At 41.1% G+C, this 27,393-nt stretch overlaps 1 protein-coding gene across 2 annotated transcripts in view; it reads left to right on the plus strand.

Moving 5' to 3' along the window:
* Positions 1-27,393, plus strand: part of ptprdb (protein tyrosine phosphatase receptor type Db) — a 217,944-nt gene that overhangs the window by 155,169 nt on the left and 35,382 nt on the right. Inside the window, exons 10-28 of one of the 2 annotated variants that reach the window (XM_050044542.1) lie at positions 2,365-2,382; positions 4,059-4,169; positions 6,115-6,384; positions 9,581-9,690; positions 10,221-10,418; positions 11,301-11,426; positions 11,527-11,674; positions 11,804-11,949; positions 12,719-12,863; positions 13,741-14,043; positions 15,162-15,355; positions 16,591-16,617; positions 17,694-17,811; positions 18,103-18,690; positions 19,092-19,186; positions 20,475-20,731; positions 22,234-22,327; positions 24,592-24,816; positions 24,903-25,063. In XM_050044542.1, coding sequence (XP_049900499.1) covers positions 2,365-2,382; positions 4,059-4,169; positions 6,115-6,384; positions 9,581-9,690; positions 10,221-10,418; positions 11,301-11,426; positions 11,527-11,674; positions 11,804-11,949; positions 12,719-12,863; positions 13,741-14,043; positions 15,162-15,355; positions 16,591-16,617; positions 17,694-17,811; positions 18,103-18,690; positions 19,092-19,186; positions 20,475-20,731; positions 22,234-22,327; positions 24,592-24,816; positions 24,903-25,063 — 3,334 coding nt within the window. The remainder of the gene's footprint in view (positions 1-2,364; positions 2,383-4,058; positions 4,170-6,114; positions 6,385-9,580; positions 9,691-10,220; positions 10,419-11,300; positions 11,427-11,526; positions 11,675-11,803; positions 11,950-12,718; positions 12,864-13,740; positions 14,044-15,161; positions 15,356-16,590; positions 16,618-17,693; positions 17,812-18,102; positions 18,691-19,091; positions 19,187-20,474; positions 20,732-22,233; positions 22,328-24,591; positions 24,817-24,902; positions 25,064-27,393) is intronic. The other variant, XM_050044543.1, reaches the window with a different exon arrangement.

A 27,393-nucleotide genomic window follows, 5' to 3' on the forward strand; every position in this document is an offset into this window, starting at 1 on the left:
CTGAATATATGACCGATGGTTGTACAAAACAGTTAATTTGAAGATGCTACCTTTTAGTGTTGTCACAATACCAAAATTATATCTTCGATCAATACTTGCCTAAAAAGCTCAATATCCATACATCAGAAACTATTTTCAATAATAGGCTCAATAAAATTGTAGTTTATGTGCTGTTCAGTGTTTTCTCATTTTCTTTATATGTAAGTTTATGTGATTGCTTTAACTTTATGGTTGCAAGCAGAAACCACTTATTAAACAGTGTTTAATAGGACTGAATCCACATCTCTGGCAAAGGTCTGCACTAAGTGCATTTTCTATTCACTCATTTTCTGTAACCGCTTATCCTGTTGGGGGTTGCGGAGGGCTGGAGCCTAACCCAGCTGACATTGGCCAAGAGGCGGGATACAGTACACTGAGGACAGGTCGCCAGACTATCACAGTGCTGACACATTGAGACAACCATTCACACTCACATTCACACCTATGGCCAATTTAGTTGTGACCTCTCCCAGTATGACTGTTGATGGTCATCAATCAACCCAATCTGCATGTCTGTGGGGAGGAAGCTGGAGTACCCAGAGAGAACCCATGCTGACACGGGGAGAACATGCGACAATCCTAATCACTGCACCACCATGTCACCCCGATCTATAGAAATAATTACTGATGAAAATGTACATGCCATGATTACCATCAGCAATGCTGAGTGAGTATGAATTGATCATTTAAAACTAGTTTTGTTGATCTGCTTGCAGCAGCTTGCAAGTTGTGGTAAAGTTAACGTTACCATTGTGAACATTGCGTTTGCATCCGAGACATTGGCCTCCTGGTAAGTTAGCTTAAAAGATAAAGGCAATGTAGCCAAACAGCATCATTGCCCTTAATTGCTTCGTCAAACTCTGATGGTGAAAAAAGTGTGCATGTCACAAAATAAATCATACACGTATAGGAAGGCATAGGCTCTACTTATGTTATCTATCTTATTCAATAACCTGTCGATTTTTGAAGAGGTTAGTGTGTGTCAGTGAGATGCTCTGCCAAGTTGGAAGTGTTAGCTCCCTTGGTGTGCGTAAGTTTAAAACATCTTTTACAGTTGGGCTTCGTAGTGTCCATGGGCCCTGACTGTTGGCTTCTCGTGTCTTCTTTGTCGACAAGCCGTGGACAGTCCTGTACTTGCAGCCGTTCCTCTCCCACTATGCCTGTAGGGAGCAGAAGCAGAGCGCTCCACATACACAGCGGGGCAAAATTTGTAAGCAGCGCACCACTGTCATATAAAAGCAACTCAGGAAATATTAATATTAATTCATTCCAATACTGTCGTTCTTTAAGTACCGATACTAACAAAACGGGGTATTGCACCTAGCGGCAAGGTATTGCAACACCTTTCTGGTATCAGTATCACTATCGGCCTTCAGTTCAGGCACATTGTGATGGCCATTTGTCTAACATTATGCTGGCCAAATTATTCATTGATTAACCATAAAAAACTTGGCAGATCCATTGGGAATGAAGATAATTGTGCTGTAAGTTGCAGCAAGTTGCCTGTAATGGTAAACATGCCTTGTGGCTGCATTGCATTGTGGTCTCTTGAGTCCACTCTTATATGCCGGACTTCTCCCAGTATGATCGTTGATGGTTGTTTAAAGATACAAACACACCCATGCTCTTTGATTCTTAGAGGCTGAGACATCAACTTGACATTTACTGCTGAAGTTTTAGATTGTTGAAAATGTCCCAGCTGTCAGACTCAGTGTAGCTGGAAGGAACCCCAAACAATAAAAAAGAAAAATCAATCCAAATGCGATGTAGGGACAATGCCAGGTTTTTAACAAAGTTTAAGTATTGGAGGGTGGATTTTTCTTTTCGGAAGAGATATTAGATATATTTACACTCCATGTTACCAGCAGGATTACAGCTTGCTTTGAGCTACGTTAAGGACAAGTGCAGGGTCTCAGGGCAGTTAGAGTCCCAGTCCAGCTCTTAGAGACCCAGATGAGTGCAGTGCAGACACTACCCTACTCCTACAGCCACATCTGCCCCTGCTGCAAGTCAATGAAGTCAAATCAATAACCCATCTCCTTATAGCTCTGTCACTGTCTGTCACTCTGTCTATCTTGATTCTGTCTTTCTCTTCTCAGGCTTATTCTGTCTTTATTTATTCTGTCTTTTCCTTTTATGCCTCTCTCTTCCTCTCACTCTCTTTAAGGATCTATATTTTGACTCTCCTCTCTAATTTGATTCTTCTCCTTTCCAAGTTACTTCCCTCCCCAAGTCCCTCCCTCCCTTATCCCCTTCCCCTCCTGTGGTACTAACATTTTCTTCTTCTTCTCCTTCTCTAATCTCGTGCATTCATTGCCCACTCAGGTGGCACGCCCATACGAGGTAAGACTGCTGGGAGGACCAACATGACACAGTGGCCTGATTCCTTTTCAACCCCTGGTTCCTACTTGTCTCACAGATCTGGGAAAAAAAGCAGCTCTGGGTGGATTAATCAATACGTGTTTAGTCCAAAAGACTTCCATATTGGTAACACTCATCCAGCTGCTGCAGATCTGCAGTAGGTGCAAGAGGGGGGAAATTGGAATTGAGCAAGCAATTCATTATACTACGACTTTTAATCACTTCCCCTCTTCTCGTCTTCCATCCTCTCTTCATCCGTTCATTTTTCCATCCCAGCCTCAACGTTCACTCTATAACACAGAAATCCATCGCTGTCTTCCTCGCCATATTGTGATCTCTCTTTTGTACCCATCAGTTTAACATCATTTAGCTTAAAACATCTTTTTCAGTCTAAAGCATGACATGTTTACAACTTGTATTATTTCTTTGTTGCTTAGTTTGAGGTGACAAACTTTCACTTTTACCTCTGTTTGTTTGCTTTTTTTTTTTGTGACCTGATTTTCCTTCCTTTTTGTTTTTTCTTTTTTTGTGGGAGGGTCTTGACCTAAGCTTGACCTGGCCTCTCCTTCTACCTTGTCTATATTTGCCCAATCAAACGTCCCAGTTTTGTTTTCCCTCCCAGCTGTTATTCGCTCAGCCTGAAAAGTCCAGATGGCGAAGACTCAGACACACTTGCAGACATTAGTGTGCTCAGGCACACGTAATCACACACAATGCACACACACACATTTCTCCATGATTTTTTACCATCATTTTCTCTTTTCTCTCTCTCATTACCGATAAAAAGCCCCAAACAACCACTTTTTTGATAAAGTTTTTCTGGGCGCTTTTTTGCCTTAATACCACACCATCTTTAAAGAAACTCTGGTTGACTTTTTTGACAGTTTTTCTGCTTTCAGGGAGCGAGCAAGCGTCGGTCCCTTCCCAAGGCTTTGCGTATGTCGTTCCTTTTTTTTTTTTTTTTTTCAAATCTGTGGCCTTGATGGAGGTTGGTGGATGTCTTTACCTCCTTACTGGGTGTGTTTTAAAATGACATCACACTCCTGATCCCATTGGTGGATCCGTAAAGTTGGGGATATCTTATTGCCATGGCAATATCTTTGTCACATTTTACCCTTGAAAAGTGAAACATGATTTGCTCCCTAATGTAACTGCATTTTAATTTCAGCAAAGGATTTTTTTCAAATACTGTATTGGTGACTGGATTTGTCCACATTTTGGTTGCTTGGTTTCTTTGTTTCTGTCTTGCATGAAGACTACATTCTCCGTTTTTCTAGGCTTTGTATCAGTGCTTTTTTTGTTTTTGTTTTCTTTCCATTTATAAATCAGGAAGCTGACCCTTGTTTTGGGCAGATTCTTGCTGACAGTGGTAGAAACTTGTTAATTTCTCCCAATAGATTTGGCTCCCCTTTTTAGCTCACTGTTCAGCTTGTTTTTTTTGTTTTTGTTTTTTTGCTGAAAACTCTTTCAGATTCATTTACTCTTTTATGCAGTTCTTACCATTTCTATGTTGGTGTATTTATGGACTGTACCCAATTATCGGATGTCTTCCACTTTTGTGTAATTGCTCTCTCTCCCTCGCTATCTTCCTGTGTGACTCTCTCTCTCTCTCCTCTCTCTATCTCCTCCTCCTCCTCTCAATCCCTCCATCCACCCAGGTGCCCTCCAGATAGAGATGAGTGAGGAGTCAGACCAGGGGAAGTATGAGTGTGTTGCCACCAACAGCGATGGGACACGCTATTCCACACCAGCTAACCTCTATGTCAGAGGTAAGAGGGGGATAAAAAAGCAGCCTTTCAGTCCAATTAGAGCACTTAGATTTAAAGGAACAGTGTGTAAGATTTAGGGGGATTTAGCAGTGATGATTGCAGATTGAAACCAGCTGAAATTTCTCCATCGTTCAGGAGTTTTTGACTGGGAGCCGAATCATCTGCTACAGTGGCCAAAGTGTAAACACAAAATGGCCCTATCTAGAGCCAGTGTTTGGTTTGTCATTTGTGGGCTACTGTAGAAACATGGCGATGCAACATGGAGATCTCTGTATATAAATATAAATAGCTGATTCTAAGATAACAAAAACACAACTTTTTTTTTTTTTTTAGTTGATTTTACACTAACGAAAACATACTCATATTCAATCTCTGCCAATATATCACCCTAGATCCTACACACTGGATCTTTAAGGGTCCCATCAGTAATGGATGTGCAGATTGGAGCCTCTATTCCTAGAGTTTTTTACAGAGACGTCCTCTGCTAGGAATGTGCATTTATCATATTAATGTGATTTGATGCCATTAAACCGGCTGTGTTTTATAATTCTCAGCTGTGGAGCCATAAAACGGGATCGTTTTTTTAAAATAAGAGCTCCTTTACATCAGCTCGGGCCAGGCTGAACGTTTCACTCAGGCTATTAATCTCTCTGCCCTCCCTTCTTAGCCTTTAGACCTCAGAGAAAAACCAAATCATTGTCTGGTTAAGACTTGTGTTTCTCCCCAAATCTGACAGGCATCTCACCTCCTCGGGCACTGTCTCTTTCAACACACACACACACACACACACACACACACATTCCCACCAAATGTTTGAATCTTGGAGACATTTTTATTCCCGTGGCCTTTTGCTCTGTTGTCTGCCCACCCCCGAAAATAAAATAAATAAATAAAGGCTTTAAACAGCGTAGCATGCTTTCCTGACTCCAACATTGCTCCCAGGGATACGAAACAAACACACACACGACTGGATGCACAAAGCGAAACACACACATCTATGCTACGCTAAAAGAAAATATATAAACACACATGCACACACACACACACGGGCATACACAGTCAGAGCAGAGGCAGTGATGTGCGTCTAACAGAGCTTGCAGGGCCAGTAAAATCTTGCAGTGCTGCTCAGTGAGTGTTTGACAGGCGGTCTATGGAGACAGCCGGCTGTGGAGACTGCTTTAAACAGAGGGGCTTTCACAGACACAGCGGCCATCTATGGACTCTCTCTTTGCTCTCCTTATTTCTTTCTTTCTACCTGTTTCTCTTTCCCTCTGTCTGTTGCCACCTTGCCATGCTCCTTTGTCTAACTTGTTTTCTCTCTGTGTCTCCTGTCTCTTCTCTGATATTTTCCGTTTTCCTCTCCTTTCTCTTCTCCTCCTCCTCCCGCCGTGCTCTGTCCTACCTCCCTCTGCAGAGCTGCGAGAAGGTTGGTACAGTAACGACTGTGTGGCTCTTTTGAGTCTCTCCCGAGAGTTTTCTTTTCTTCCATTAAACTGCCATTTGTGTTTGTGTGTTTGGGCTGTTTTATGTGAGGTACTGAAGGTTTAAACCTGCCTGTACAGTTTACTCCTTTGAGATATACTGTACCCTGCGTTGTTCCTCTTTTCTTTGTTCCCTCGTGAGTGCATGTGTGTTTGCTGTGAGGTTTTTTTTGTGAGTATCTTTTGTGTTTCAGTTCATAAAATATTTAATGGAGCGCACCTAAAAACACCATGAATAAAACATTTTGATATCACATGCGCCCTAGTGGTGATGTACCAGACTGCCTGAATGCTTGCAGTCTTTGAATGCCATAAAACTTCATCTCAGAGCACATGGAACAAAAAAAAAATCATTCGACAATGTATAGACACTGATTGTTCTGCACTTTACTGAGCAACACATACATGAATTTCTAATCGCCTCTCTTCTCCTGCCTTCCTGCTTCTATTGCTGTCTGGCCCAGTACGTCGTGTCCCCCCTCGCTTCTCCATCCCCCCGGCAGACAGCGAGATCATGCCAGGGGGGAACGTCAACATCACCTGCGTGGCTGTGGGCTCCCCTATGCCATATGTGAAGTGGATGCTTGGAGCGGAAGACCTGACACCCGAGGATGACATGCCCATCGGCCGCAACGTCCTGGAACTGACTGACGTACGCCAGTCCAACAATTACACATGTGTTGCAATGTCGACACTCGGCGTGATCGAGGCTGTAGCACAGATTATTGTGAAAGGTGGGTTTTAGTCAGCATTTTCATGAGGAGGCGTATGAGTGAGGAGAAAAGAGCATGTGAGCAAGAGAGGAAGTGATGGTTTGACCTTGCCTCCAGTGAGACTTTGGTTTTCAGAAGAGCAGAGTGTTTTTAAGAGTGTGGCCTTCTCTATTCTCTCTGTAAATGAGCACTGTGAGTATGAGAAGAAAATTTCCATCATCAAAGCTCCCTTTACTCTGTTTTTCATAGGCCAAATATATTTATGCAAACGTTGATATGTTTGGCCCAAGGCCGTAGCCATGGAGTTAACATTGGGAGGGGACCAATCCTGCTGGGGGTTCTTACACTTTTTAGCAAAGTATCATTTATTTTCACAACAACAGTGTCAGCGCAAAATGATGTATTGACTTTAACTTTACCTTGACATGTATGCAAGAGTTATAAGTGATACGGTCATGAAGTTATCATTGTAATAACACTTTACAAAAACTATCACAACTAAAACTGACGTAGTGTAACACTTTTTTTTTGTGTGACAAACTTTTTATTGAACAATTTGAACACTATATTACAAACATAGTGCCATTGCCTTGCCACTAAGAATTTTTAAGGAGAGAAAATATATTGTACACATAAGTAAATAAAAAGTACAGACAGTTGCAGACCCACCAGTGGTAACTCGTTGCATTAGATGACAGAGAGTCTTGCAGTCAGACAATCTAATTCACAGTAACACCTTATATACTAGCAAGCAATGTTATGTCAGAAAGAGAACTGATAAGAGCGTCCCAGGCCTGCACAGTAGATGCTCACGCTTTATGTATGACAGCCAATGACCTTTCTAAAAGAGCAATGTCTCTAAAACGATTTAGCCATTCTTTTGCTGATGGGATGTCCGGAGAAAACCATGAATGTATTATAGCCTTTTTAGCGGCAGTCAATCCTGCAAATATAACTTTCCTCTGTGCTAATCCGGTATTGCCACTGAGAATAGAGTCATCATTGAATAGAAGTAGGGGGAGATGCATAGGAATGGGAAATCCTAAAATATTTTCAAGGCAACTATGCACCTTGGACCAAAGACCAGACACAGAGGGACACTCCCAAAAAACGTGAAGGTATGTGCCAACAGTGTTCTGATCACATTTTGTACAGTTGGGATCATCTGTCAGTTTCATTGTGAAGCGTCTGTATGGCGTGGCATAGAATTTGTGCACAAACTTGTAATGAATAAGTTGATGTGCTGGATTCTTTGATGAGATGGGTATGTTGGTCCAAATATTGTCCCAGTCCAGATCATAGCCCTGACCCTCAAGTTCACGGTTCCAAGAACTGATTAGTTTTCCACTTTTTAATATATTTGAAAGTTATGAAAAGAGAAACAGAGCAGCTTTTGACAATGATTGTACCTCAAGCAACAAGACATGCATAGCTGCAGCCACACTCCATTCAAGCTCTACAAACTGTGCCCTTCACCAGTAGGCTACAAGGCAAACCCACCAATGTGTTAATTATTTGATCCGTTACAATGGCACATTGTAGTGAATGAATATGAGGTCAAACACAGCGATAGTCCACTTTATTAATTTACCTCATCCATTTTGGTTGGACGACATAATTCATCTTACAAGTAACGAGATGTAACACACTTCATAGCTAGCTAAATGCTAACTTAGCATTTACTTCAGGGCTTCCACTTCCAGATCGAGGAGTAAACGATTGTGAATGTATAGTGGGCAAGTCTTGTAGCTGGTGGGCAGGTCACGTAGGCCACCGTACCTACTTGCGAGCAAAATATTTTTTTATCAATAAATTGGGAGAGACATTTTTAGCATATTTGAATATTGTCCCCTCCAGTATATCTCATAAAAACTTCCTTGGTTTGGCATATATTTCCATATAGGTGCGCCTTGCTTGACTGTAGCAAATGGAGACACACTGTATGGTTGTTATTTTTACAGTCTATGTTGCTGACAGACACACAGAATTTTCTGTCAGAAAGGATTTGATCCTGCTCAGTGCCGTACCCGATGTACCTACCCATTGGTTCAGTCTGTCTATGAAATGCCATGATTAGTTATGTCAGAAGCTGCACTCAAATCATGTAATACATGAATGGAACACGTGCCAACATTATTGGTCATTAAATGGTCATTTGTGACTTTTAGAGGGGCAGGCTTTGTGCTGACGCAAACCAGAGTGGAAGGTTTCAGAAATGCTGTTTTCTTTCACAGCTTAGCCATGATTTTTTATTCTGGTATTTTTAGAGATAAAATGGGAGTGGCTGAACACTTGTTTTAAAAGTCTGGGGCGCAGCCCATGGATAGACAACTGTTAAAAATTAAGAGCAGCCAATGCCCATTTGTTTCAATTATATCAATTAAAAATTTTGTTGGCATTAAATCCAACGGGCATGAGGACAGTAAGGGAAACAAAGATGAAGTGGCTCAGGGAGGAATCAACATCGCTGAATGTCATACAAGGCAATATTTTGACCCTGATAGAATTCAGTGATAAATACATAATCTATCATTTCTGTGTTATAAAAAAATTTGTGATGAAAAATGTAAAGAAATTAAAAAGTTACTGATTTCCGAGATGTACTAAGAATTAGGAGAGGAATTTTTTTTTATTTTTTTTTTAAAATCTGTTTTTAACGTTATGTAAAAAGTCCTGCAATGAAGTATGTCTCGCAGTTTTTTCTGGACAGCTCTGTCACATGAGCCTATTCATGTCTGAATACTTGTTTTATTTATTTATTTTTGGTGTTAAAAAAAGGAACAGCTGAATTACCATTGACAAATTAGAGTCTAATTTATTCACATTTTGGGAATTGCTCAAGAAAATTGACTTCTGTCTCCACTTCATGTGAGGCAAAGAATTGTTTTTCTCTGTCAAATTCCGTTTTCAGTAGAGACCTATTTTTGTACTTCTTAATGATCACTAAGTCTGAATTTAAATAAACTTTGTCAGTAAACAGGGGGCTTGATTTGAATTAAAATGAACAAGTTGTTGAATTTATTGTTTTGTGTAGTCTGATTATGTTTAATTTAATTCTTGTAATTGTTCTGTAGAGATTATGTTTATTGTATAATTGTAATACTGAGCTGGTCATGTTTTAACCAGCAGATGTTGATTCTTTTGTTTTTATGAGAGCACAGCGATGGTACAAAGTCTACCAGGGGATAGCTTGTAAAATCTTTCTTCTTTCTCTCAGCTCTGCCGAAGGCCCCTGGTACCCCTGTGGTGACGGAGAGAACTGCAACAAGCATTACACTCACCTGGGATTCTGGCAACCCTGAGCCAGTCTCCTACTATATCATACAGGTGTGTAACAGACAGAGAAACATTACTGCATGTGCACACAGGTTTTCTGAGACACTGAGCTTAAGATGGCCAAAGCTGCACTAGAATTTTATACGAACATAAACTGTTATTAGCAGCCTAAATCAGTAAGTAGGGCCACAAAATAAAAGAGTTCCTTGTCTCTCCTGCTGGTAATAAAATCTCTAAATTGATCAAATGAAATCTGGTGTCTGGAGTACTCTCTGCCCACAAGGAGTAATGAATTGAAATGTTAAGAATGAAACATGAACTGCTGCACTGAAGCAGTGACTTAAGACTCCATTCACAAAAGCCACATTAGATATGTGGTGTCTCACATTTCATTCTCTGTTTTTGCATAAATCTTGGATGGTTAATAAGAGCGTGGTGTCCTCTGTTTATTGGTGTCAAACTGATATATATACAGTAAATATAGATAGGCCTATGTGTAGAGCTTCCTCTGTATAAAGTTGCCTAATGCAGTTTTAAATCAGTATGTTCCTCTCTCTGTTTTCCTCTCTTGCTTCCTCTAGCACCGTGCCAAAGGGTCAGAAGATCCCTATAAAGAGATCGATGGCATCGCCACAACACGCTACAGCGTGGGCGGCCTCAGCCCATATTCCCACTACGACTTTCGGGTGGCGGCCGTTAACACCATCGGTCAGGGCCCCTCCAGCGAGGTGGTGGAGGCCCGCACAGCCGAGCAAGCCCCCTCTTCGCCTCCTCGACAGGTCAGCATTAGATTGGAGGAATGCAGTTTTGGTCCTGTATGAAAAACAAGTTGACTTTATGCTTAGCTGCAATTTGAAATCGAATCTATCATTGTTTATCTTAAAACAACTTCACCACAGGCTTGGTTGTTATACAGTATGATTTGCTGCCTGTTATCATTAAAGTTTTATATGCATTTTTTTCAATCCGTCATCCAACAAAACAGGAGCCTTGCATGCTTGAGTCTGATGTATTCTATTGTTCTGTTCATGACGGAAATTCACAATAAGAGGCAAAATGGAAGGACACATTTGCTCCCTTGCTTCTCTCCACTTGAGTTACCTCTCTAGGCTGTTGCCATTCTCAGCCCACGTCTTGTATTTGGCATTGAGGTTACCTGAGTTTAAGTGATACAGTGCAGCTAATAGATCGACTCCACTGTAAGCATTATTATTGCTGTTGTGCCATTCTGGATAGGGTTATGTTACCTTGTCTTTGTTTCGGAAGATTTCAAGGACATTACCTCCATATATTTCCACTCCTTTTTCTTGCTGGCCCCCTTTCAACTTCCACCCTGTTCTGCAGGTTACGTAAGGCTTTTGATGGATGCACAAAAACGCAGCTAATTAAACCTGCTTCAGAAACTTCCGTGACAGATGACAGTTTTGGAGTTGGTGTGTAAATGTAATTGACACAATATGAGGTCGTACTTATTTTTAGACGTGTGAAAATTTCATACCAAACATACGGGCTTGGTGCGCAAAGGCCTTATGTCTTAAGACGCCTTTATTTTCTCCAAAATAAACTAGCTCAGCCTTCTTCAACTGAACTTGCTCCAGTGAAATTACAGTACATTTTATTCGGACGCAGTGCCGCTGAAGTTCTTCCTGTTTGCCCTGCAGGTCAGAGGTCGTATGCTGAGCACCACAACAGCAATCATCCACTGGGATGAACCAGAGGAACCTAACGGACAGGTGGTGGGCTACAGAGTCTACTACACCTCAGACAACACGCTGCCAGTCAACCAGGTGTGTACCAGCTTATAATCAGTCATGACTGGTAACTTGTGTTCTCTTCATGTGTCTTCTTGCATTCATGCATTGTGTTGTGTGTTGTGTGTTGTCGCAGTGGGAAAAGCAGATGGTGCGAAGTGCCAACTTTATCACCATCCAGGGTTTGACTCCTAACAAGACGTATTATATCAGAGTTCTTGCCTTCACGTCAGTAGGAGATGGACCCCTGTCCCAGGACCTGCAGATTATAGCCAAGACTGGAGGTAAGAGACGGGAAGCAAGACAGATATGCCACGCCATACTGAAAATGTAAACATTTACCTTCTTCAAGATTAAAAGAACAAAAATATATTAAACTGGTTTTACTAATCCTCTTTTACTCATCTCTGTAGTTCCATCACAACCTTCAGAATTTAAGGGTGAGGCCAAATCTGAGACTAGTATCCTGTTGTCCTGGGTGGCCCCACCCCAGGGTGGCCCCGACAACCAGATCACAGGATATGAGCTGGTCTACCGACGAGCTGATGACACAGAGGAGGTAAGACAAGAGGGAGAGACAGACTGATTGGTAGCCCAGAGGACTGTTCACGGATGGTTGGATGGACAATGACCAATTAAAGGGACAGTTCATCCCTAAATCAAAAATACATATTTTTACCTGTAGAGCTATTTATCAGTCTAGATAGTTTTGGTGTGAGTTGCAGAGTGTGAGAGATTTTGGTCATAAAGATGTCTGCCCTCTCTCCAATATACAGCAATGTCTCTTTCCAAAAGTCATGACCCCATCACTCACGATAATTCGCAGACCTTGTTGTGAGCAGTTTCATGTAGGAACTATTTTCTACCTGCCAACCGAATCACTGCACAGGAGAAGGTCTGTGGATTATCTTGAGTAACCGGGTCATGATTTCTGAAAAGAGACATTGCTGTTGAGTTTTTCAAATGTATTTTTCGGTGTGTTGAGCACCACAACCCGAGTGCCATCTAGCTGAGAGAAGGCAGACATCTCTACGGCCAAAATCTCCAGCACATGGCAACCTATAACAAAACTATTTAGATTGAGAAATAGCACTACAGGTAAGAGGAAAATATGTTATTTTCAATTTTTGAGGTGAACTGTCCCTTTAAATGTTGGATGTAGGAAAGGTAGGGTGGACAAACAGATCAGTTGAACTTAATATTAAAAGTGAGCTCTATAAAGGATGTTATTTTTGAACACCCTGTGGAAATAGTTGATATAACCTTTTTCTGTTGTTTATCTCACAACCTACACGTCTTCCTCTGTCTGTCTCTTCATGTCCTTTCAGAAGAAAGTGAGCTTTGAGCCGACCACCTCCTACCTGCTGAAGAACCTGAAGCCTTTCTCCACCTACACCTTTCAGCTGGCTGCCAGGAGCAAGCATGGAATCGGGGCATATACCAACGAAGTGTCCATCGACACGCCGCAGACGCGTAGGTCCAACTAGAAATACTGCTGTGTGTGAGCATGTGTGTGAGTGTGTGTTTGAGAGAGAGAGAGAAAGAGGCTTCAATTTTGACAAGGCAAAAATAAGAACTGACACAAAAACTGATCCACAAATATGTGAAATACCAGATCTGACCATCGTTGAGCATGTTACAAACACTATTTGATAAGACATTTGGCAGTTGTTGCTTTTTTTTTTGCATTGTCACAAAGAGGCCGTCATGAATCCAGACAACTGACCTCAGATTTGATATTTCAACAAATACATCATCAAATAAATATTTTGCACAACTTAATTCCGCATATGGTATTAAAGTAAATCTTACAGATGATTGACAGCAAAATGAAAATTTGTTGGCTACCAATCTGAGGTCTGTAAGAGAATCAGTAAAAACAAGGTAAGAGGGTTTGTAGGTAGAGATGAGAACTCCATCGTGGATCACAGAGGCTTGGGTAGGCTGTAAGGACAAGTAAGTTATGGGCAGGTATGTTTGTATGTTACAGCTCTAGTCAGTGTTTTTGTGTCGCATCTCTTTTAAGTCATTCACTCGTTTTCATTAATCAAACATTTCTACCAAACAGAAGTTGACACCCATCATTCAGTATCTTCGTTCAGCCGCCATCTTGCTTTCTAGTCATTTTTTCGTAAGAGCTTTCTGTTCTCCAGTGTTTTGTTTTCATTTTATGTTTCTTTGTCTTTTGTTCTCTGTCTCTCGTCTGCTCAATTTCATCCCCATTCCTTCATGGCAAACCTCACTTCCTCACCTCTCCACCCACCCACCAATAACAACTCGCACACACGACCAAATTACATTTACCCAAAAACAAACCCCCTACTGTGCTTCCTCAAAACTGGCCAATCAGTTCCTTCAGCACCTCCCCAGGACATCACATGCACCAGTCCCAGTTCTACCAGCATCCTGGTAAGTTGGGCTCCACCTCCTCTGGAGTTTCAGAACGGCATCATTACAGGATACTCCATCCAGTACGCCAACACCGAGGGCATCAAAGTGTCTAAAAGAATTGATGGAATTCCTCCGGAAAGTTCTCCGTATCTCCTGGAAAACCTGGAGAAATGGACTGAGTATGGCATAACAATACGGGCACAGACGGAAGCTGGGGATGGACCGGAGAGTTTACAGCTGCTAATCCGCACAGAGGAAGATGGTATGTTCCCAAACAAACCCCCCTTGCCTGTCTTAGGATGGTCCGCCCCACTAACAATGGCTACTTCACTAACATAGCGCTAATGGGCTCAAAGCACCCTAAACTAACAGCAAGTTTCTTCCACTGGCCAGTAAATGCATTTGTCTATCCCTGAGCTGCAATCTAAATGGATGATGCTTTTAGGAACAAACCCTTCAGTTTTGAAAACCTCTCCTTTGTTCCTTCATAACCGCCAGACACCTCCAGCATCCGGAAATCTCCTCCTGCTGCTCCCTCACCACTGCTTTCTCTTGTCAACAGCAACCCTTTTTTCTCCAGCAGCCGTTTTTATCCTCTTTTTTACCAGCATCTTTTTTCCGCGCTTCTCCTCTTTCTTACAAAATCCCCTATTTTTTGGGAAATGGGATGGTTGGGCTTTCCCACTATATTCTCCACTAACAATACCAAAACAAACCCTTTGGCTGTAGCTGTACCTTTCCACACCTTGGTTTTTCTCACTGCCCTTCCAACTCCTCTCCAATTATTTGCATATTTTAAAGTTTAATCATTGTATTTTATTGTGTCTTGACTAATACATAATATTTTATATTCATGCATAACAACTCAAACTCCCAGTGTCTCCATTTTTTGCTGTTTGGAGACGTTCCATTTTTTTTTCTTTCGGTAGATATGTATGTTTTTTTTTCTCTTCTTCTTCTTTTGGGGAGAAGTGTAGTTCTTGGCAGTACGAGAGAGGTTTTTCTTGATAACAGTATTTTCTCTTTGACTGCCTGCCACTGTTTATCTGCCCGTGGCAACAAATCCTTTTCTATCTGCCATTCTTATCTTTCTCTACATTTGCTTCTTATCCTCCACTGCTTTTTTCCTCCATGTTTTTCCTCAAGCACTCTCATTTTTTACTATTTTGACTTTTTTTCCCAGACATCAGAGCAGTTTTAGACTTTTTGGAGGGTTGCATTTTTTTTTTTTCTTTTTACATTTTTTCAGCTTTTGGGTATTTTTTAATCTGCCCCTGAAACCAATATATTTTTGATTAGAAAAAGTGAAGGCCTTAACTTGAGAGGTTTGAGTGCCCATCCTCTGTGACCCTTGACCTCTATCCCAAAATGCATTTTTAGTTCCAAGCGGTCCTCCGCGAGGGGTGGAGGCAGAGACTGTGAACGCCTCGGCCGTTAGGGTGAAATGGCGAGCGCCGGCGCCTGAACGGCAGCACGGTCAGATCCGAGGTTACCAAGTCCACTATGTGAGGATGAACTACGGAGAACCTCAGGGTCACCCGTCCATCAAGGACATCCTCATAGAGGACTCTCAGGTAAGACTAACATATATTCTGTAATACCTGAAGATCAAATGGACTGTTTAATAGATACCTCATAAAACCCATATTTCATATGAGCAGTATTTTCATAATACAGTAATATTTATTGGAAATTAATATGTGAAGTTCACAGTTTCATTAAAGCCATGAGGAAATCATAAGCTCCCTCAACAGATGGGTTTACCTGGATATATTTTATAGATGAAAGTGGCATGTGGCCATTTAGGTATTTTTGTAGATAAGATAAATATTTAGCCAGATTTTTTTCTTAATCTTTGTTTGTACTGCACAACACACACACAGTACAGCAATCTGTCACAGCTTCCGTATCATCTTCCTCTCATTCTCAGGAATGATGAATGATTCCAAATAAATTGATAAATTGACCAGAAACCCTCCTTAAAGCTGGAGTGCTTCAAGTACAGCATTTTGGCCGTTGCCATCCTGGATTTTTGGAGCCAGAGGTGACCATATTTGGACAAGAGTGTGGAGCTAACCCTAATGCTAGCTGCTAGCTTGGTTAGCACAGTGCATTTACAGCTGTGATAATGCTAATGCTAATTTTGGCTAGTAAAAAAAACAGGCTTAAAATCATTAAAACCAAATGTTCTTACCGAAAAACAATAATTTTGTTTTGTTGGGGAAAAAAATTACAAACCCCCATACAGCTGTCATGAATGGGAAAACTGGCTAAAGAGACCAGTATGTAACCTTTATATGTAAAGGTCCTGCACTCCAGCTTTAAGATTGTTCTAAACAATCATTTTGACATTGTAGCCGAGAGTTAGCTCAGAAGATCAATACCACTCTCATATCTGCCCATTAAATATGAAGCTTCAGTCAGGAGATTGTTAGCTTAGCTTAGCATAGCATAAAGACTCAAAGAAGGGTAAACCATCCAAAGGTTACAAACTCTGCCTACCAGCACCTCTAAAGTTCACTAATTAATAATTGAGACATTACATCTTGCTTGTTTGATCAAACCGTCCTCACAGTCTTTGCTTAATATTTAACGCACAGACATGGGAGTGGTATCTAACGTCTCATCTAACTCTTTGGCAAGAAAGCAAATAAGAATATGTCAGGCTTTTCACACAAATGTATACTTTTATGACGGTAAAGATGGTGCATTGGACTTAAATGTGAAGTCTTGAAGATCATATCCCAAATATTAAGGACTGTGTTTGTCTCTCCTTTCTCTCTTTCCTCCGAACTCTTTCATCGTTTAGTGGGAAAACGATGACTCAGCTGAATATGTGAGTAAACCCTTCTTTAAGCCTATTATTTAATCGTGATAACAACAAAGCACTGAGAGCAGATGAGTCATATTTATGAGATTGTAGCTTTAAAATCTCCTGTGACCAGAGTGGGGGCTTAAAACCCAGCAGGAAGTCCCTTTTTCATTTCTGCAGTGTGTGTTCTCCAGGATTTTTAATAAAGGACGCTGGAAAAACACACATAGATAACCGATGATGTGAGTCATTTGCGGTTGTTGCCAAAATGATAATATAATTTATGCGTTCCGCTGGCCAAGAAATTGAGAAAATATTGTCTTTAGTGTTTAGATGGTGACAAAACTAGATGAGTTTGGAGTGTCTGAGTAGTAAAATGACATTTTGTGTTGACCACATTTTGAGCTCTGGTGGGATGATTTGGAATTCGTAGTTGTTTTGAATATTGTTGAGATGATCACAAACCATATCCACTATATATTCTCCAAAAGCAGCAGCTAGGTAGTCTCTATATACAGACTCTACATTCAGTGAATGTAGGGTTGTAGGCTGTTTGTAGTCCGCATGATATTGACCAATCACGTGTGAGCCGGATGCAGTTGTTGCCAGGTTAAACGGTCCGTGCAGTGAACAAACGCGGCGAAACATAATTGGCGTCACTGCAAACTCTGAATCCATCGCAATGGTTCAGCATATTTACTTATATATAAACAGAAGTCGGAAACGGAAATTTGTCTCCTCCACCCCAAATCAAACCGGAATGCCAAAAAATGGGGGGTCTGCCCCCAGAGGCTGTATCGCCGTCTGCTGGAAGTCAGACGCCAAATACAGCCGATGGGTTCTGAGAATGGCAGCTAGGTGACCAATGAAATGAGAGAAACTAACTTCAAAACATATTTCCTGGCCTGACAAAAGTACCGTTGGTGTAGAAAAGACTTGAAAAACTGTCTGCACAGTTAGACTGTCAGACAAAAAGCACAGAATTGCACCTTTTTGACCGGTTTGACCCAGACGTTTTTATTAAGTAGAAGCTCATTGTCCTGAGGGCACACAAAAATAACTGCCTTTTGAAGCTGACAGCACTTTTTGTTGTTCTGCAGGAGGTGGTTCTTGGGGACCTGAAGGCAGACACTTCCTACTCTGTATCAGTGGGGGCTTACACTGCCAAGGGCGATGGTGCTCGCAGCAAACCGGTTACAGTCTGTAGCGCCCTGCCACGTAAGTGTGTCTGCACAGACTCTTACACAAACATACAGAGAGACAAAGACGGATACACTAATGATCGTTGAGACTAAAGCATCACTAATGATCGTTAGAGGCCATTAAATCATTGAATTGGTTTATGTCTCACTCTGTCACACCTTGAGATGCCAGAAAAAAGACAGTCATTTTGTGCTATATTAATCATATTTTGCAGTTTTGCTGGAGGTTATGAATAATGTGCTTTGTAATTATCCTCTAATTATCTTTTCATCATTCTCCCTCTCTCTTTATTTCCCCTCTTTTTAGTGCCTGAGAAGCCCAAACTGACGGTGACTGCCACTGATTCAGGTACTGCTCTGCTTCAGTGGTACCCACCTCCCAACCCCCCCACCCCGCTCCTGGGGTACCGCCTCACTTTCGGCCGCGTCGACATCCTTCCCTTCACGGTGGTGGAGTTCCCCACCAAAGAGAACCGCTACACTGCCCAGGACATCCACAAGGGAGCTAACTACGTGTTCAGACTCTCCTCCCGTAACAAAATGGGCTACGGAGAGGAGGCTGTAAAGGAGGTGACTACTCCCGAAGACGCCCCAAGTGGATACCCAGAAAATATTATCTTAGAGGAGGCGTCTGCCACATCCCTCCGGCTGGCGTGGAAATCAGTCCCACTAATTGAGCAAAATGGGAAAATTCTGAAGTACTCAGTCCTGTACAAGGACATAAACAGCAGAGGGAATGCCTCAGAAGTTGTGGTGCCCACTCCAGGGTCCAGTGTTTTGTTGGAGGGTCTGAGTGCAGATACTGTGTACAATGTCAGGTTGTGCGCATACACAGCTGTCGGCCCTGGGCCGTACAGCCCCAGTGTCCAGTTTAGGACGCAACGGCTAGACCAAGGTAGGACTCACTTTCTAACAACCCATCTTCATTGTCTCAGGATGCAACACATGCTTCCTAACAACACATCTGTGCATACATTGTGCACACTAAGTCCCACTTGCACACACACACACTCAGACACACAACATCTGGCAACAACATCCTAAGTGTCCTTTTTCGTTGTCTTGTCACTGTAGTCTTAGACCAAACGTCCTTTTCCCAAAGCAAGGTAAGAGTCTTGGGTCTTGGGCAAGTATCCCTGTCCAGTCACACTCACTGTGTGTTGATCAGAGCAGATAGGTAGCTTGAGACTGGTACTAGAGAATGATACACAGGTAAGGCCATTACTCTTGGCTCAGTGGAGAGATTAACTGGAGTCATATTCATGTTTATTTGTTTTATATTTTTTTGCACCTTAGTTTTTGCCACCAACTTCAGAGTAAAGGCTGCCATGAAGAACTCCGTTCTGCTGTCTTGGGAGATTCGAGACAAGAACCCTGCCCAGCCGTTCACCGTAAGTACATTTGTATTTTTTTTCTCATGTTCAAATGTAGTCAAATAGAAAACAGATTTCAAATAGGCCAGGCCTCAAATGGTTTACAAGTAAATAAAGGCAGGTTGAAAATAAAGGATGGGGGAAAAGAGGGTAGAAAAAAATTACCTGTTCTACAGTGACTCACTAGAAAATCAGCATCTTTTATTGCATTATTTTCAAGCAATTATTTTGCCTATTTTTCTCTGTCAGGTTGCTCTCAATGAAACCCAACACTGTCTGTGTGATGATTGATAAAGTCTTGTAGGCACATAATGCCCCTTGAACTGCCGGAAGACTTTCTATGTTAAGTAGAGAATGTGTTGAGTCAGGCTGCTCTCATTCCCCATTTCCTACTTATACATAATGCACTGTAATTAGTATATATCCCATGTAATTGTGAGCCAGTGGGCTGTTATCACCATAAATCCGTGGCCTACCAGGCACAGGCCCAGGGGCCCAAAGTGTCAGGGCCCCCCAAGGCCTGCAAAAAAAGTTACTCAAATTACCAACCAAGGAGAGACTCAAAACAACCACAGAGACACATAACAACCAAAAAAAGACACAGAATTCCCTCAAAGAGAGACAAAACCACCAAAAGATGCATAACAACTAAAGAAAGACACAACACGACAACAAAAAAAGGCAAAACCACCACAAAGCCAGTCTGTCTTGCTCTTGTGTAGGAGAAGTGGTTGGGCCTTTTGCATGTTTGTGCCCTACTATCTCATAATCCACCCGTGATCACCACGTGAACTATGCTCCACAGTCTGTCTTCCCCCATATGAGGGAAGCAAAGAAGGAGACGTAGCATAAAGAGCGACAAAGTCCATCTAGAAAGGTGATCAGCGTGGTGGACAGGTCAGACAAACACAGGACTTTGACCCAGGAGACTGGGGTTTGTTTCTAGTGTGAAACCAAAAGTCAACATTGAGTTACTTTAAAGACATAATGTCATGTCAATATGTGACATGGCCGTGATTCATTTTCCTAAGTCTAACCTAACAAGTAGGGGCGCTTATTCATAGGATGTTATGTGAACTGTTTTTGATACATTGGTTCAGTTTACAAGACAACAGGCAAAAACATTGAGACTTTTTACTTAAGTATAATAACATAGACCAATAAAACAGCTACAAGCCTGGTTCTTTCTCTTGAGGTAAATAAAGGCATTGAGAACTACTTTATGACAGTGTGTACCGCATTGTGTGTTTGACCTGATGTCACATTTGTTTTAACTCTCAAACTTTGTGACCCATCCTGCGTCCAGATCCTGTATGGAAAGGGCCAGTCTGTGGAGGTGGATGGAAAGCAGACTCAGAAGCTGATCACGGGCCTCGAGCCAGACACCCAGTACTCCTTTCTGCTCACCAACCGGGCCAACAGTGCCGGGGGTCTGCAGCACCGCGTCACCGCCACCACCGCCCCTGACATCCTAAAAAGCAAACCCACGATAGTGGGAAAGACCAACGCAGACGGGATGGTGACTGTGCAGCTACCGACTGTGCAGACCACAGCCAAAGTCAGGTAGTGACGATGGATGAAAGTGAAGAGAGTGAGAGTGAACAATTTGTTTTGTTGTAGAGTGTGGATGGGAGTATTTTTAATAGTAACCTGTGCCGAATTTGCTCCATTTCCACTTCCTCCTCCTGCTGCTGCTTTTCATTTATTGGTCTATCAGGAGGGATTTCTCTGAGTTGGCAGCAAAACAAGTCTGAGAACTCCCACAACAGGCCAAATGAAAGCACAAAGCTGATAATCTCATCTGCCTTTTTTATAACCAAGAACAAATTTAGATACCATGTGGAAGCAGCCTTAAAGCACATCCTGAATCACTCCACTGCTGCTCACATGTTCTTACAGCCATTTGGTTGTAGTTTGTCCCCATCACATCAGGAGTGTTTAGGGGGTTATTTTAGTTCCCAACAGCATTTTGCTCTTTCAGTGTCTATAAGAGTCTCTCCAGTTTTAGATGATCCAAGATAGTAACACCAACTGTAATGAGCTGAATGTTGAAATTACTTAGTGACAATAATAAAACACACTGTAAGCATTTTTTGGGGGAGATTTCTGCATTGACCACCTTATCTTTCCCCACTCTAAATGCAAAACTGAAGCACACATCATTTTATCTCGCTTGCTGTTTCAGCATTAAAGCTGTAACAATTTTTCTCACATCTGACATAAATAAGCTCTTTTCCACTGTACCACTCGGCATTGTAGCGTATGCTCAAGTGCAAGCACGGAGCACTGGGGTGAGTCATCTATTGAGGACACATGGATGATTTTGGTGTCTGTGCCCTCATCGCTTGGCTGGTGCTCATGGTCTGCCTGCTTCTGAAAAATTCCCCTACTCCAGTGGTATTATTGTTTTTGTCTCACACGTGGCTTCAGACATGAACGTCTGTTCCAAAAACAACCATACTGTTTAGATTAGGAGTGCGGTGTCACAGCTGCTGCTGCAGCAATATACTGTGTTACTGATACAATACTCCATAGTTCTTCAAAGCAGGGCATTAAAGGAATATTTTGACATTTTAGGAAATAACCTTACTCACTTTCATGCTGAGAGTTAGCTGAGAATATAAACACTTAGCACTTGCTGGCTCCGTCTGAAGGTAACAGAATCCACCCACATTCACCTCTTAAGCTCAATAATTAAACAACTGAACTAAACTAACTAAATAAAACATTAGGTGTTAATTAGGGAGCAGATTGTGCTACCTTCGGACAGAGCCACGCTAGCTGTTTGCTCGTGTTTCTAGTCTTCATTAAATTCGGCTTTATTGTCATTGCATTGTTCTGAGTCAACAAAATGCAGTTTAACATTGAAGCAGAAGCAATAAGAAAAGCTAACTGGCTGTAGCTTAACATTTATCCCTCTGGCATTAGAGAGGTGTCAGTCTTCTGTTACCCATATTTTATGTTTAATTCCAAAAATGTCAAACTGTTCTTTTAAATGTCAGAGCACTGTAGTTCCTCCATGATGTTCAAGAATAATCCTAAAGCCCGCACATGTTGTTTCTCAGGGGTTACTACATCGTGGTGGTGCCACTGAAGAAGCAAAGAGGAGGAAAGTTCCAGAATCCGTGGGAGGAGCCCGACCAGATGAACCTGGATGAGGTCAGTAACACAGCAGACAGGAGCTTATACCAATATGTAACTAAATAATGGTCATTATAAAGAGCTTATTATAAGGAGACACTGATGCTGAGGGAAATGATAATGATGACCAGGGGTAATGGCAATGATCATCAACTCATCAGATGGATAGTCAGTTTTCTCACCACAGGGTTGTGACCTTTCTGCTTCACACTTTATCTTGTCTAAAGATTATTGCTGTAGTAAATATTGAAATAACCATTTTCTAGATAGGTGCAACAGATCATTTTTAGACTGAACTTTTTCATTTATTTGCAAGTTTCCATCCCTTTGTCATGTATAAAAGATATGAAAGCTCATTTCCACCAGTGTGATGAAAAGAAAAGATCATGTTAGCCATTATAATTGTCATTATAGTCATTATAATGACATTATTGGCCTTTTTAGTAGCTTTTATTTTAGATTTATTTATTTATCTATTTATTGAATGAATAATTTTAAAACTGAGAACTTTTAATTTTGCCGGTTTTAGACGTGAAACAATACTAACAAATTTTGACAAAGTGTCATTATTTTAAGATACTAAGGTATTATTTTGGAAAGAATGACTTTGGATCTCAAGGTCTGGTGTGTGATGGGACAAAACAGATCCTGTTAGAATGACAAACTTTCTCAGAATGATCATTTGGTATTCTAAAATGATGAGTTAATACTGTTTCTCAAACTTTGGAGACATTAAGTCAATATTTCAAGAGCATTTCTTATTATTTTGGCATACTAAGTCAGTATCTTAAGACTTTTTTACTTAAGACTTTATCTTAAGTTTTTTTTCTATCTTAAATATGTCATTACTTTGAGAAAGTTTGTCATTATTTTGAGATACTAATTCATTTTGAGAAAGTTTACCCTTATTTCGGGAACGTTTCTCAATATAATGATTTAAAGGAAGGTCTGGTGTGTCAAGGGGAAATAAAGATCCTGTAAGTCATTATAATGAGACACTTTCCCAAAATAATACTTAGTATCTTAAATGAAAAAATACCTCAAAATAATGACAAATTTTCTAAAATGATGTCTTATTTATATCAAAGTTTTGAGAAACTAGGGTTAGGGTTAGGTTAGGGTTCTCATTATTTCGAGGAAGTTTCTCATTATAATGACTTATGGGACCTTGTTTTTTCCATTACACTGGGGGTTATGGGCTTCCATAGTCAAGAACAAGAACTGACTGCAAAGTGTTGTTAATATCAGCTTTAAAATTATTGTCAAAACATAAAAATCCCCCAGTTCATACCAAACAATCTCACAAAAGCCTTCAGTATGAGATTATCAACGACCATCTGACTACGTTTTGCCAATTGTCAGTATACCCTGTGTATAGGCTGATAGATGCACACACATTTTTGACATGTCAATATGTTTCTAACATTGTCCTATTTTTATTTTAAATAGTTTTTTGTGTATAAATTAATTATCTATGCAGACTTTGTTTGCAAACTCCCTTGCCCCAATGTTCTCCTTGATGGGCGATGGAAGTATTTTGAATTAAACTGAATTTTCAAGTCACATAAACAAAGAGCAGCGCTGCTGAGTCTCCTGGCAGCCTCTATTGTATCAGACTATTTGTGTCTTATTATGCGAAGGTAGACGACCTGGCCATCCATTGCCTGTTCAATCCAAACAATACTCTCATATAACACTTCCCATTTAATTCCACTTCCTGCCTTTTACTAAAGACTTCATCACCTCATTACGCTGCTCTGAAAGCAAATTCATGTGTGTGAGATTAGTTTCAATAGAGTTTTTATGGTGCCCTCTGTCTCAGTGGATAAATGTGGTGGCAATTCAGTTGATGATGAAGACATTTGTGCTTAGGTGATAATGCCCTATACAGCCCATTGTTCCTTCACTGATGAGGGTTTTTGTGTGAGGGAAAATTGCCAAAAGTCTCCTTCTTTCCAAGGAGGTTTTTTTTCTAAATAAAGGACCTCAGGAATACAATCTCCAAATATTGAGCAGATGATAGGAAAATAGTATTAGAATTGCAGAAAGATGACTGCATTGCTTTTTACTGTATCAGAGAAATTAAATGTGGAATTGCAGTGTCTAAGGGCATAGAGTGATGGCTTTGATGTTGTACTTTGTTTGAACTTGGCATATGAAAATTTGTACCACTTGCTGCTTGATTTTCCCCCATTTTCTATAATTTCTCCCTCTTTTGTCAAACTTTTTGCTGCCTTTGTGTCAACTCTCTATTTCCCATCCTCTGCTTTCCTCCCTTTCAGCTCCTGAAAGAGATCAACAGGACCAGCGTGAGTCGTGCCCTCCGCATCCGCAGACAGGCTGGCCAGTCAGATCCTAAGGCCTATGTCTCTGCTCACTTCAAGTTCCTCCCCATGGAGTTCACACTAGGGGATGGTCGAAACTACGGTGACTTCCACAACCGTCGTCTGCAGAACGGACAGGAGTATGTTGTCTTCGTGCTTGCGCTGCTTGACCTCTCTGAGAATGTGAGTAAGAGGTACAAACACGCCCACTCAGTTCAGCCATCTAAATGCAGTCTTGTCTAAATGCATAAAACCACGTCTCCCTCCAGACTATGTACGCCACTAGTCCTTATTCTGATCCCGTGACCTCATCGGATGTCGATCCTCAGCCAATTGTCGACGAGGAAGAGGGTCTGCTGTGGGTGGTGGGGCCTGTACTGGCTGTCATCTTCATCGTCTGCATCGTCATCGCCATTCTCCTCTTCAAGAGGTAAGGACAGCATGATGGACAAGAAAAAAAAGTTTGATTAAGTATTGGGATTAGTGAGAATAGGAGCAGCAAAAAAAGAGACAGTGTAACAGCTTAAGAGTTTTGGTGAATACGAGAGAAGGAAAAATAATTAGAAAGGCAGCTTACGTCTTCACAGGACAATAGATGCTCCACAGAGATTTATTTATTTTCCTTTCCAATTTGGCTTCTTGCTTCTCTGTGTTTTAAAAACAAAATATTTTTGAGGGCAGTATAATATATGCCAGCTATATTTTAAAATATTCCTCACCTGTAGTTGGGCTTCTCTATCTTAAGCGGCAGTAGTCAAATTGTCTTCGACAGAGCAAGGTCAAAAACAAGAAATAATGTAAGTTGTCTCTCAGAGAGGTACGCACGATTTATAGTCCTTCTCTGAAGTTATCTGAACTATTGCTGTAGGGCAGCAGTTTTCAGAGTGCGACATTGTGGGCCCCAAATCAGACAAAGTGAGACAACAACATTCATTTATTTTTGTCAATCCTGTTATTATTCTTTCACACCTCAGTCAGCCCCATTCCAGTAGGCTACAAGAAGTCAGACAACCAAGATGTTGTTAGCAACACCTGTTCAAGGCATGTTAGCCATTGTTAGCATTATCAGATAATAACAACGCATTAAGCTGTATTTTGGATAGCTATACAAACACTGTAGCAACATCTGCACATCTGCACAGTTGGCAAATACTGTGTGTCCGACTGTGTAATGAGATATAACAATAGCCTGGAGCAGCCGTATTGGATTTTGAGGTCACGATTGGTGAGGTCCCTCCAACTTTGCGAGTCAGAAATCTGAGTTAAGGGGACATTCCAGTCGAAATTCACAAGTAGTAACTCAGAAATTCCAGTGCAAATGGAACACACCAATAGCTTTGGGCCTCTTGAGTTTCCTTTTTTTTAGCCCAGTGTTAAGTTTTGGCAATTATCAATTATCTCTAAGTAGTTCCTCTTTGCGCTGTACTTATGGATGTACAGATTACTGGATTACTTCTGTACTTAAGGAAATTTTAAAAAAAAACCTGATCATTCTCAGTCAAGTTTTGGATTTGTAATGAAGTCATTTTTTGTATGATTTCTAAGCTTATTTACGGATTTATTTGCAATGTAGTCTGATGTAATGATATTATTGGAAAAGTGTAAGTCACACTAAATTTGACGATATGTGCGTTAAGGCTGTGTTCAAAACCAACTGAGTTATCATTCAGAGAAAGACCATACATTTTGACACAAATTTCTGCAAATCTGACGCTAAGAATTTGAAAAAACACTTAATTTGCCTCACATGACACCTCTGCCCCCACAACTCACCCACACACCCCTCAGTTTGAAAACCTCTGCTACAGGGGTTTAACAGACGTAGACCTCAAACTAAATGCAAAACCTCAGAACCAAGCTGAGACTGAACAAAGCCCAGCTGCTTCATTATGTCTTTCCATTATTTATGCAACATACAGGACTAACATTAAGGTATATTTATTGCTATTCCGTGCTGCTGCAGGCGACACTATTAACTTCCCAATCTGTTTTTGTTTACTTATCACGTCTGAGTTGAGCTCACAACTTCTCATTGAGCTGTAATTGTGTGTTTTCTGTAATCCCTTCTTAAAAATCTATACACAGGGAGCACAGTTAGCCAACATAACAGACAGGGAAAGATAACATTCTCACTCATTAGCATTATTCATGATAATCATCTGTTCTGCTGGCTGGCTGGAGCTTTGTTAATGCACATGAATAATTGCTGTGACTGATGTGGCATTGCATAATTATTAACCTTGATGGTAATAATCTAAAGTTCATAGGCCCCTGAGTGTAACCTGCGGTGATCCACCGCCATTAATGTCTCACTTGTGGCTGAGTTGCACTTTACATCATATTTCCAGTATGTTTTTATGAAGTAGATGTCACAGTAAGAGGATGAGCTGGGAGGTAATGTGTATGCAGGGCTGAGAGTTTTTTGTCATTAAGCTTTGCATTGGATGTTTATCTCTGTGTGTATAGGAGGTGCTATTCAAAGGTACAGTGTTTAGGATTTAGGGGGATATATTGGCAGAAATGGAATATAATAAAAATAAATATGTTTTCTTAAATGTATAATCACCTGAGAATTGCTGTTTTCGCTTCCATAGAATGAGCCGTTTATATCCACTTCTTTTAAGGAGACTGCCATGTTGCAGAGCCATGTTTCTACAGTAGCCCAGAACAGACAAACCAAACACCAGGGTCATTGGTGTTTTCGTGTTTTAGCGTTTTCACATTGGCCATCTTCACAACCAGTTTAAATTACTGGGTCCT

The sequence above is a fragment of the Epinephelus moara genome, chromosome 5 (genome assembly GCF_006386435.1).
Source record: "Epinephelus moara isolate mb chromosome 5, YSFRI_EMoa_1.0, whole genome shotgun sequence".
Lineage (NCBI taxonomy): Eukaryota > Metazoa > Chordata > Actinopteri > Perciformes > Serranidae > Epinephelus > Epinephelus moara.